The sequence below is a fragment of the Pundamilia nyererei genome, unplaced genomic scaffold (genome assembly GCF_000239375.1).
Source record: "Pundamilia nyererei isolate P.nyererei 1_Seehausen unplaced genomic scaffold, PunNye1.0 scaffold00346, whole genome shotgun sequence".
NCBI lineage: Eukaryota > Metazoa > Chordata > Actinopteri > Cichliformes > Cichlidae > Pundamilia > Pundamilia nyererei.
Genome location: NW_005187747.1, coordinates 411479 through 422736, shown reverse-complemented (window position 1 = coordinate 422736; position 11258 = coordinate 411479). Strand labels below are relative to the sequence as shown.

The following is an 11258-nucleotide window of genomic DNA, read 5'->3' as shown; positions in this document are numbered from 1 at the left end:
CTTGGTGTTACCTCCTTTGACAGTATCACAGTATCAGCTTAAAGCACTTGTTGCTGCTGAGTTTGCATCTTTTGCTGTGAAGTACAGCCAGACTTTGACCGCTTCGCCTTGGGCATTTTTAATCTGTAGCTCTGCTCTAAAAGAACGTTCGTACCTGGCCCCGCCTACTATCCTTGGAAAGGTAAAACGATTATCTAGAATCCAAAGTGTATCACAGCTCAGGAAAAAGAAGCACCGAAATGTGCGCTGCTTTTCGGTCTGGTTACTACCGTTTATGTCAGAACAGCTGCCATTATGGCACCGGATACCGGGACCCATCCCTCGTGTCCGCACAAGTGATTGTTGGTTCTCACAAGTATGGTAGAATGCAGATTTCGGTCCTCACAAAGATAGCTAGACAGGAACACACACACACACAGAGTAACCTGAGGTTGTTTCTCTGCAGACTGTGAGTGTAACGTGGCGGGGACGGTGAGCGCCGTGGCCGAGTGTGCTCAGGTGAGTCAGCTGACCTCAGGTAACCTGTGGTGTTAGTGAATGTTTGTTCACTGATTGGTCGGTGAGCGGTTGCAGGAGGTCGCTGCCTGTTTGGGGTTTTTTTTTCCTGTATTCGTTCCCTTTCTCTAATAAAGTCCTGGCTGCTGCTTTTGTCATGCTAATGGTTGAGATGGTTTGTTGGTGTGTAGGAGAGCGGTCAGTGCCACTGTAAGCCCAACGTCTGCAGCGGAACCTGCTCCACCTGCAAAGATGGCTTCTTCAACCTGCAGGAGAGCGACTACTTTGGCTGCCGGGGTGAGCGGTGCTCTGAGCACTCAGGTACAGGTGTGCTGTTTCAGCTGTTAACCTGTTGTTTTTTCAGGGTGTCAGTGTGACATCGGTGGCGCCGTGGGTCCTTCGTGCGGCGAGAGGAGCGGCCACTGTCGCTGCAGACCCAGCGTGGAGGGGCCAAAGTGTAACCTGTGAGTTCAGCACACCTCAGACAGATTTCAGGAAGTTTAACTGCAGTGAAGCTAAGTTAGGACTCCATTTCCCATAGTTCTAGTCTCCTGTAACAGACGTGGTTAAATGTAGAGATGTCTGTCGTTGCCTCGGGTCGTCACGGCCTGAGTTTCTGTAGTTCTTCAGTCCGTGTTTCATCCCAGCATGCCTGTGCGTTTCACTTCATTGAACTTCCTGTGCCGGCAGACCTCGTCCGGATCACTACTTCCCTGACCTCCATCACCTGAAGTTTGAGATTGAGGAGGGAAGCATGCTGGACGGCCGGCCGGTGAGATTCGGCTACAACCCCCAAGAGTTCCCCAACTTCAGCTGGAGAGGTTATGCTCAGATGTCCCCAATTCAGGTAGGACCATAACCTTTGACCTTTTCTGTTGGCCACACCCCTAATGGTGCAAACTCGATTGTAGAGAAGATTATCCACCAAACACTGACTCAGTGCTGCCTCTGCTGGACGGCAGAGGAACAGCAGACACATGAGCTGTCGGATGTTTTTCATCCTTATTGGAAGGATCTGATTGACGTTGTTTAAAATAATGTGTGAGTGTGTGCAGTTATTGTGTACTTATGTTACTGTGGCCCAGCTGCATGTTGTTGGGACATGTCGCAGGACTGCGTCTCAGCTCTTGCATGCATTTCAAATGTTTGCTTCCTGTCCCGTGTGAGCGTAGCAGACAGACTGTATTATGTCGCTTTGTCCTGGTTTCTGTGTCGGTGTTTTCTGTCGTCTCTGCCTCCTTTACTCAGCGTCTCTTTTGCTCTTCCTTCTCCTGCCCCTCGTCTTCCTCCTTCTCTTTCCTCCGCTCTGTGCGCCTCCTCTGATCCTCTACTTTGCTCCTCGTCCTGCTCTCTGCTCCCTTGGTAGTCGAAGGTGTTGGTGTCGGTGTCGGTCGACTCTCCGGACGTCTTCTTTGTGGTGCTGCGTTATGTTAACCGGCGAGGTTCGGATGTTTGGGGCCGGATGACGGTCGTGGAGGACGGCCGGAGCCACCACTGCGGGAACTGTAAGTGCTGGGAGGGGACTCTGTGTTTCCATGGCAGCGCAGGAATCAGGAGAGGTGGGAAGTCTTCTTACTCTCTCTCGATCTCCTCGCGACGCTTCGGTCTCTGCGCTTCGGCTGCGTTTGGCTGCTGGTGGTGGCGGCGCCGTGTCTTTCCTCAGGGCCACAGATCAGTGCAGGTTTCAGGGATTTGAGGACAAATGTTGATCTTGTCTGCCCTCCAACCTCCCTCTCCCCTCCCTCCTGTCCTCTGTTTGGACGATGTCCTCGTAGACTGCGGTGAGGCTTCAGGTTTATATGAGCGAGGCAGACGTCTATCTGACTCGTTTCATCCTCAGATACATAAGCTCTGAGGGCGCCACCACCAAGGGTAAAATAACAGCCTATCAGGGCAGCCGCAGAGGTAGGTTCTCCACCAATCACATGAAAGTATCAGTAGAAGTTGAGTAGCAGAGCAGCAGAGGGGAGGAATGCGTGTTGTGCTCATTCCTAACGTCTCGGTTTGTGTCCAAGGCTCCGAACAGTCCAAGCCGATCGTCTTCGCTCCCAGCGTGGAGCCGACCTTCGTCAACGTTCCCTTTGTGGAGCCCTTCGTGCTGAACCCGGGAACCTGGACCGTGGTGATCGAGGCAGAGGGAGTCCTGCTGGTGAGACGCAAACACGTGCAAATACACAGGTGGTGACAAATCATGGCTCAGCTGTTTGTAATTCTGAGAATGAGGCTGTGTAAGCTGCTGCTGCACACCTGTAAACCACTTTGCAACCCACCGCCACCCCAGTGAGGAGGCCTCCGTGCTGCTCCCCTCACCACGTGTGCACAGGGAATGACTTTTGCTGCTCTATCCTGCAGGATTACCTGGTGCTGTTGCCCAGCGCCTACTACGAAGCTCCCATCCTGCAGATCAGAGTGAGCGAGCCCTGCACCTACAGCCCCGCCCCCGACGCCAGCCAGAAGTAAATACGCTCACGTCATTCATCTTTTGTTAGTGGTTCTGTAGCGTCGTGTTTACACACATCCCTGGCGCGAGCCCGGAGGGAGGAGCAGATGTTTAGATGCGTTGATGTGTGTGTCTCTCTCTCAGCTGTCTGCTCTACAAGTACCTGTCTCTGGACTCCTTCCCCTCCATCTCGGGCAACGATGCCAGCTGCCGCAACGACAACCACCTGCCCCGCCCCTGCCCGACCGAGAAGGTTTCCCCGCGTCACCCCGACATGGCCGTCTGCAGCGGTTTGGATGTAAGACAGCCGTGAAATGTGTCCACAGGTGAAACGTGCAGGTTAAATTAACGTCTTCGGTTTCTGCGCAGATCAGCGTCGAGCTGCGAGGGCGCCTCTCGTCTCCGGGCGACTACGTCCTGGTCCTCGAGTATTCCAGCGAAGAAGAGCTTCCTCAGACGCTGTCCGTCACTGTCAACGTGCCGGGAGCGAGAACGCACCGACACAGAGTCACCTTGCTGCAGTGCAGATACAGGTAAGCTGCAAGGCTCCTCCCCCCACTACAGAGAAGGACGTGTTTGAAAGCGCGCTGCCTCATGTAAAGTCATTTAAATGTGTGTGCGTGCGTGCGTGTGTAGCTTCCTGTGTCGAGTCGTGGCCGTCGACGAGCGGAACAGAGTGGCGGTCTTCTCCCTCCCCTCAGACGCAGAGATCCAGCTGACCGCTGACCGAGCCACCTTCTTCCTGGTGAGAGTCACTCTCGCATCACATGATCGGTCACCTGATCAGCTCGATCCTAATGCGTGTTGCACATGTGTTTCAGCACAAAGTGTACCTGGTGCCCAGACAGCAGTTCAGCATGGAGCACGTAGCCCCGCGCGTCCACTGCATCGGCACGCACGGACACTTCTCACCTGACAGCTCCTCCTGCGTCCCCTCACGCTTCCTGACCCCGTCAGACTCTCTGTTCCTGAAGGAGGGCCAGAGCTCCTCCACCCTGCAGGAGCCCGCCTCCCCTGCTGCTGCGCCTCCTCTGAGAGAGGAGCCAGACTGGATGGGATTGGAGAGACCGCCGTTCGGAGCGGAAAACACCGACCACGTGCGGCTGGACTCGCTGCAGGTACTGATGGTGATGGGGCGTGTTGTTGGGGGGTGTTTAGTTTAGATATGCGTGACGTCGCACGCGATCCGTTTTTATCTCAGGTGAAACATAACGGAGTTACAGAACCCGACTGAGACGTGCACACATTTTAAAGGATCGATAAAAATCCCACGAATGTGTCTGACACCGTAATCATTCCTCTCCCGTCGCCTCCTTTACCCAGAATGCAGTGATGTACTCTGCCCGGGTCCACGCCCTCGGCCGCTACGTTTTCATCCTCCACTACCACCAGCCTCTGCACCCCACCTACCCCGTACAGGTCTTCATTAACGGGGGGCGGATCTGGCAGGGTAAGGACACAGTCTGATCCTGGATCTGCTGCATCACCGTCAGTGACGACAAGCTAGTCAGGTTATTCTCACCACAGACTGTATATAAAAGATGGACATAAACCTGTGGCTGCAGTTTGAGGCTCAGTTTTCAAAGCTGTAATGAAACCTGTTCAGACTGCATGTGCATCACACACACAGCGATACCTGCTAATCAGTAACATCCAATCAAAATCATGAATCTCACTGTGCATCAAAACTGGAGCTCCGCCCTGTTATTGGTCACATGATGTCACTAAAAATGCTCCTGAAGGCTCCAACAGCACAAACAGGCCCAGAGGTCAGGTGAAGCTAGCAGACAGCTAGCAGCTACAGCCGCCTGTCAGTAACAGAGGCCACGCCCCCAATAATGCAAACTTTTAGGCTTAAAATCATTTAGAAGCCTGTGGGACTGACTCACTGCTGCCTCTGCTGGGCATCAGAGGAACTGCAGCTTCTGGTGCTGGGGGCTGATGATTGGCTCTATTTTGTTCCTGTTTCTCAGGACACGTCAACGCCTCGTTCTGTCCTCACGCTTACGGCTGCCGTGACGTCCTGGTGTCGGAGAATCAGATCATTCTGGATGTGACGGACCACGAGCTACTCGTCACGGTGCAGATACCTGCGGGGAAGACGCTGTGGCTGGTCAGTGTCGCTGCTCTGCATCACAGCTACGCTTGATGCTGCAGAATGACGTTCAGGGATCGTTTTTTCCTTTGAGGTGGAGATGAGGCAGCAGCTGACGTTCTTCCTCGTGTCTGCAGGATTACCTGCTGGTTGTTCCTGAGTCGAGCTACAGCTCCAGCTACCTGAGCGAGGAGCCGCTGGACAAATCCTACGACTTCATCAGACTCTGCGGTCAAAACAGCTTTTACATCAGGTGAGCGGGTGAAGATGCTGGGCAGTAGTTTAGCGTGTTAGCGTCATCCCCACAGGTGTGAACTCTTCCTCTCTCCCGCAGTCCCTCCTCCTCGCCGTTCTGCCTCAGCTCGGCCATATCTCTGTCAGCCTTCGTCAACAACGGCGCGCTGCCCTGTGCCTGCCACGAAGTCGGAGCTGAGAGCAACACCTGCGAACGCTTTGGCGGTCAGTGTCGCTGCAGGTCCAACGTGATTGGACGAGACTGCTCCACGTGTGCCACGGGTTACTGGGGATTCCCCAACTGCAGACGTGAGTGTTTGCCTGATCAGATCATTCACCATCTCACCTTTCCTGTATTTTCAAGTCGTCTTTAAGCAGAAAAATGGAACAACTGAAGTGTGCAGACGAGTGTAAGTCTGCGCGATGAAACGCTGCAGGGACGGCGTCCGAGATTCACTCTTATTTATTCATAAAACTTTTATTTTGCTGCGAAGAAGGCGCGTGGGGTTTTTCCTGTCTCGCTCCCTTGTGTTCCTGCTCTCACTCACCTTCCCGTGTCACCTGCAGCCTGTAACTGCGGTTCGAGGTTGTGCGAGCCGGTGACGGGGGACTGCATCTGCCCGCCGAGGACCGTCCTCCCAGAATGCACCGAGTGCGAGCCTCAGACGTTTGGCTGCCACCCGCTGGTGGGCTGCGAGGTCTGCAACTGCTCTCACGCTGGCATCATCGCGCCCGATGTGAGCTGCGACACGCTCAGTGGGCAGTGTAGGTAAGACGAACAGGAAGCGACCTCAGGACAAAGAGGGGTTGTGTGTGTTTGTCTCGCTCCGGTGGCTGTGTGCTCTCTGAAGCTGCCAGGTTTAAACTTTCCGACTGCCTGATTTCTTTCTTTGTGAAGTTTCTATAATTTTACAAACTCCAAGGTTTTTTTGGATAGCTCAATTTCAGATTGATACCTCTCTTGTGTCCGTTATGCACGTTTTCACCACCAGGGGGCAGATCAACTATGTTGCTGTCATCTCATGTGCAATATCTCAGTCTTTCCTTGTTCTGTGCAACATTTTGGTCTCAGTGGAATTACCATCCCCACCCCAAATGAGCATAGCCCCTCCACTCTTATTTATTTATTTGATATATTATATAACTGCCCTGTATACAGCCCCACAATGTTTCTGTTTCAGTGTTTCTACGCATACACCATGTATATAGTTTACTCACATATATCTATACATAGATTTTGCTTTTTTTTCCTCGTTGTATATTGTTTTCTTTACTTTTGCACCTTTGTGGTTCACTGTGCAAGAAACCGCACAATGACAATAAAAAGCTCTAAAGTTTATTTTGTTGATAACCTCATTTCTCTTCCGCCTCCTTTCCTAAGGCTGCCATCACACATGAGAACAGCTTCTTAATGATCTAATGTAATCAAGCTCACGCTGACCCAGTGCACCACCTTGTGGTGAACAGTGTTATTACCCTAGACTGCAGCTGTAGGTGTCTTTCCTCACTTCTCACACACATGTCAGGTATTCATTACGCTTACTGTAAACCTCACAATAACCCAACTGTGACCATGACACAAAAAATGTCCTCAAACTTGTGGAGACGGATATTTTGGTCCCCACAAGGCTGGTAAACTTCCAATTTTGATCCCACAAAGATGTGAGTACATGCTCACACACACAGACAGAGGTCAAAGGTTATAGAAGCTGAGATTCGGCACATCTGTTTCCAGATGTCAGAACAACATCGTCGGACGTCAGTGCGACCGCTGTGCCCCCGGTTTCTACGGTTACCCCAACTGCAGACCATGTGACTGCAACGAGGCGGGGGCCGAGGAGGAAGTGTGTGACCCGTCCACAGGACAGTGTCTCTGCAAGGTTTGCACTCACGTACACAAACGCACAAACGTACACGAGTCTGTCATGTTTGTGTGTCTGACATTGCTGTATGTGTGCGTGCGTGTGTGTGTGTGTGTGTGTGTGTTCCCCCTGCAGGAGAACGTCCAGGGTCCTCGCTGTGATCAGTGCAGAGATGGTACGTTCCACTTGGACCCGACCAACCCAAAAGGATGCACCAGCTGTTTCTGCTTCGGAGCCACCGGCCGCTGCCACAGCTCCAGCATGAGGCGCACCGAGGTGCTCGTCTACATCCCATAATATGCTTGTTTTGTTAAACACAACCTGATGTTTGTGGTAGTTTTTCTGCAGCGAGCTGATCCTGACTCGAGCTCACAGAGTTTCAGAAAGCTGCTGAATGCTGTGACGTTTCCACATGCTCACTGATTTACTGACTTTGAGCCTCACAGCAGCCGCGTCGTCTCTGCAGGTCATGGACATGGAGGGCTGGGTGCTGCTGGGAGCCGACAGGCAGGAAGTCCCCGTAATCGTGTATCCAGATCAGGACCTGGTAGAGGCCGACATCACCGACGTGCCCGATGTTTATCAGGAGCTGTACTGGCACGCTCCGAACACTTACCTGGGAGACAAGGTGAGTTCTTCCAGTTAAAGATCAGTCAGGTGCTGTAAGAACCGGGCGGGTGGTTGGAGTCTGAACACGCCTTTATCTGATGGATCTGTGTGCACTCAGAGAGGATGAGGGTGAAGATGAGCCAGCAGTGAGCCTGAGCCGTCTCCAGGTGCAGATCTGTTTTTAAAGCTTACGGCCTCACAGAGTCCCAGAATCCCTCGCTCTGTTACAGACACGTCCCACACAGCCGACCAAAGGCTCAGACGGAGATCAGCAGCTTTCATGTGTGAAAGCGTCACCCTTTATTCTGACGGTTAAATCCCCCGCTGTTACGCTCCAACGACCGGCTTCAGATGGCAGCCTGCTGCAACCTGCATGCGCGCAGCAGACGTGCAGGTTTTATCTGTCGCAGATAAACTGCAGGCCGCGCTTTGTGTTTCATCAGCCTGTACGCCGCGTGGTGCTCTGTTTGTGTCTGAGCTTTGATCTGCTCCTGTCTGCACAGGTCTCCTCCTACGGAGGCTATCTCAGGTACCGTCTGCACACGCAGACCATGAGAGGAGACGTGCTGCCTCTGCCCGCCGAGGCCCCGAAACCCGACATCATCCTCAAGGTGCAAAGCACGCACACACACGTGCGCACACAGACACACACACCTGTGCCCTCTCATATGTAGCGTTAGCTGTGTGTTAGCATGCTGACAGCTTTACTTCCTGTTTCTGTTGTCCAGGGTAACCAGATGACCCTGGTGTTCATGGAGAGAGAATACTCGTCCCCTGAGGAGCCTCACCTGGGCATCGTCCACATCGTTGAGGTAACGTCACCTGTGCATTCTTCTGTGATATTAGAAAGCTGTTGACTCCTGACCCCATGAGAGGCCTCAGGAAGCCGTTTTAGAGGTTCCCTGTAAACACTTAGCTCTGGTCAGCTAGTCCACCTGTACCTGTCACTCAGCTGATGTCAGAACGTGACCTCACAGCGGAGCCGATGACAATGTTTTCTTCGTGTCCTTCCTGTGCTTACAGGGAAGTTTCCGTCACTTTCGGACCGGTAACCCGGTGTCCCGAGAGGAGCTGATGATGGTTCTGGTCGGGCTGGAGTCTCTGCAGATCCGAGCCCTGCACTCCCAGTCAGCCCAGTCCGTGTCGCTGCGTGGCGCCGTGCTAGAGGGTGCAGAGAGCCTGCCTGTTGGACGCCACGCCAACAATGTGGAAATCTGCATGTGTCCCGCCAACTACCTGGGAGACTCGTGCCAGGTGAGGGACGGGGTTTGGATCTGGGTTTGTTGGGGTGGCGACTCGCAAAGAGGAGGCGGTGATGGCGGATAAAGGTTAAAGGTCGTGATGTGTGTGTGCAGAGATGTGCTCCGGGGTACTACAGAGACACCATCGGCCTGTTCCTGGGGAAGTGTGTTCCCTGTAGCTGTAACGGACACTCGGACCAGTGTTTGGACGGATCTGGGATCTGTGTGGTGAGGAGCTCTGATTGCACGCTGCCTCCTGACGTCCTCTCGCTCTGATGTCACGGATCTCTAACCATTCTTGTCTCTGTCCGTCAGAACTGCCGGCACAACACGGCCGGCGACCACTGTGAGACGTGCCAGGGGGGGTTCCTAGGTAACAACAGCGTGGATGGTCAGGCCGTGACGTGCTCCAGCTGCCCCTGCCCGCTGAGAGCTCCATCCAACAAGTCAGTACCTCCACTCCCTATGCCTCAGCCCATTCCTGTATGTTTGTTGGGAATACTGGGAATTTAGCATGAATTTAAGGTTCAATGATTCAGCCGCATTTAGTGTTTAGTCATCAGTAAATATGGAAGCTGAAAATGTTAAAGGCCCCACATGGCTGCCCTGAGGAACGCCACAAGTAACATTTCCTGTTTTTCAAACTAAGAGTCTCCCACGTGCTTTGATGCTGTCCTGATTTGTAGTTTTTCACTCTTCTTCCTTCCTGTCTGTCTGTAGTTTTGCGGAGGGCTGCGTGCAGAGAGGTGACAGCATGCAGTGTCGCTGTATGCCCGGCTACGCCGGACCGAACTGCGAAAGGTAAACGAGTGGAGCCGCGCTCCAGACGTCCGTACTAAACATGCTCCTCACAGTGAGGTCAGCGGGCGACCTCGTCTCCAAATACTCAGGGTTCAGGAGCTCCACCCATGTAAGAGGGCCAATCAGAAAGAATGTTGGTCTGCAGGGGGAGGAGCTTAAACAGCCTGTTTCAGACAGAGGATGAAGTGAGGGCTGATGGTGCTGAAATCACCCTGAAACGTTCTCAGTCATTAAGAAATCAAATAAAAATTAATAATTTTATGAAATGAATGATAAAGTTAAATATACAAACTAATGATGCTGGTAGGAAGGAAAACGCCACACGCTGTGTATCCATCATAATCATCAGGTATTTCAGTTAAAAATGCTTCACCTGTCGGCCTCTCTCACAGGTGTGCCCCAGGTTTCTACGGCAACCCGGTGGTTCTGGGCAGCCGGTGTCAGACGTGCGATTGCAGCGGGAACTCGGACCCCAACATGCTGTTCACCGACTGCCACCCGCTGACGGGACACTGCCTCAGCTGCATGCACAACACGGCCGGGCCGCGCTGCGAGAGCTGTGCCCCCGGTTACTACGGCGACGCCATTAACGCCAAAAACTGCACCCGTGAGTTCGGCGTCCCGCGGTCACGTGATCAGGTTTGGCAGTGCAGGCTGCAGGTGGATTCAGCGTGTGTGTGCTTTCTAATGCAGAGTGTGACTGCTCTCCGTGTGGAACCGAGTCATGTGACCCGCACAGCGGACAGTGCCGCTGCAAGCCCGGAGTCACCGGGCCGCTCTGCGATCGCTGCGAGGTGAGAGCGCTCTCTGAGGTCACATCACCACAACATCTGTCATTTAAACACGGCCGCCATGTTGGAAGTGGTCTAGAGCCGTACTAGGAGTCGACAGTGATCCACGCGGCGGCGCCATCTTTAGAACATATGAATGTAGCTCAGACTGTCACAGAGTGATGACAGAAAGAGGTCTGTGAATAAATTTTAAAAACATACATACAACGGAAACATACGTTTTTCTAAGTGAGTCACAAAAAAACGAGCCGTATAAGAGGAGAAACGGCGTGCTGCGTCAGGTGATTCATGATGTAACGAGGTCAGAGGTCAGTCCTGCGGTTGGTGACGTGTTTGCTCAGTTTCAGAACACGTATGTTATTCTAAAATGCTCATTCAGATTATTGTTACTCCTCCTCTCAGGATGGCTCGTTTGGCTTCGACTCGTGCTCCGGCTGCCGTAAGTGTGACTGTGACGCCGCTGCGGCGCTCGTCCAGCTGTGTGACCCTCAGAGCGGTCGGTGCGCCTGCAGGCCTGGAGTGAGCGACTCGAGCTGCCGGCAGTGCGCTCCTGGATTCTGGGACTACGGACCCAATGGCTGCAAGAGTGAGGAAACACAAACATCATCACACAAAAGAGGGGTAGGCGGGAAGGTTGGCGGGAAGGTTGGCAGGAAGGTTGGCGGGAAGGTTGGCAGGAAGGTTGGCGGG

At 53.2% G+C, this 11258-nt stretch overlaps 1 protein-coding gene across 1 annotated transcript in view; it reads left to right on the top strand.

The window, feature by feature from the left end:
• lama5 (laminin, alpha 5) overlaps nt 1-11258 on the top strand; it is a 54692-nt gene that overhangs the window by 18792 nt on the left and 24642 nt on the right. The window contains exons 17-45 of the mRNA XM_013915669.1: nt 446-498; nt 687-792; nt 860-959; nt 1186-1342; nt 1862-2176; nt 2271-2400; nt 2511-2644; nt 2848-2951; nt 3080-3233; nt 3305-3468; nt 3572-3680; nt 3757-4053; nt 4259-4385; nt 4909-5048; nt 5168-5283; nt 5365-5573; nt 5832-6033; nt 7000-7144; nt 7262-7402; nt 7593-7754; nt 8239-8346; nt 8464-8547; nt 8759-8989; nt 9091-9204; nt 9292-9422; nt 9697-9777; nt 10170-10384; nt 10471-10571; nt 10971-11154. Coding sequence (XP_013771123.1) covers nt 446-498; nt 687-792; nt 860-959; nt 1186-1342; nt 1862-2176; nt 2271-2400; nt 2511-2644; nt 2848-2951; nt 3080-3233; nt 3305-3468; nt 3572-3680; nt 3757-4053; nt 4259-4385; nt 4909-5048; nt 5168-5283; nt 5365-5573; nt 5832-6033; nt 7000-7144; nt 7262-7402; nt 7593-7754; nt 8239-8346; nt 8464-8547; nt 8759-8989; nt 9091-9204; nt 9292-9422; nt 9697-9777; nt 10170-10384; nt 10471-10571; nt 10971-11154 — 4314 coding nt within the window. The remainder of the gene's footprint in view (nt 1-445; nt 499-686; nt 793-859; nt 960-1185; nt 1343-1861; nt 2177-2270; nt 2401-2510; nt 2645-2847; nt 2952-3079; nt 3234-3304; nt 3469-3571; nt 3681-3756; nt 4054-4258; nt 4386-4908; nt 5049-5167; nt 5284-5364; nt 5574-5831; nt 6034-6999; nt 7145-7261; nt 7403-7592; nt 7755-8238; nt 8347-8463; nt 8548-8758; nt 8990-9090; nt 9205-9291; nt 9423-9696; nt 9778-10169; nt 10385-10470; nt 10572-10970; nt 11155-11258) is intronic.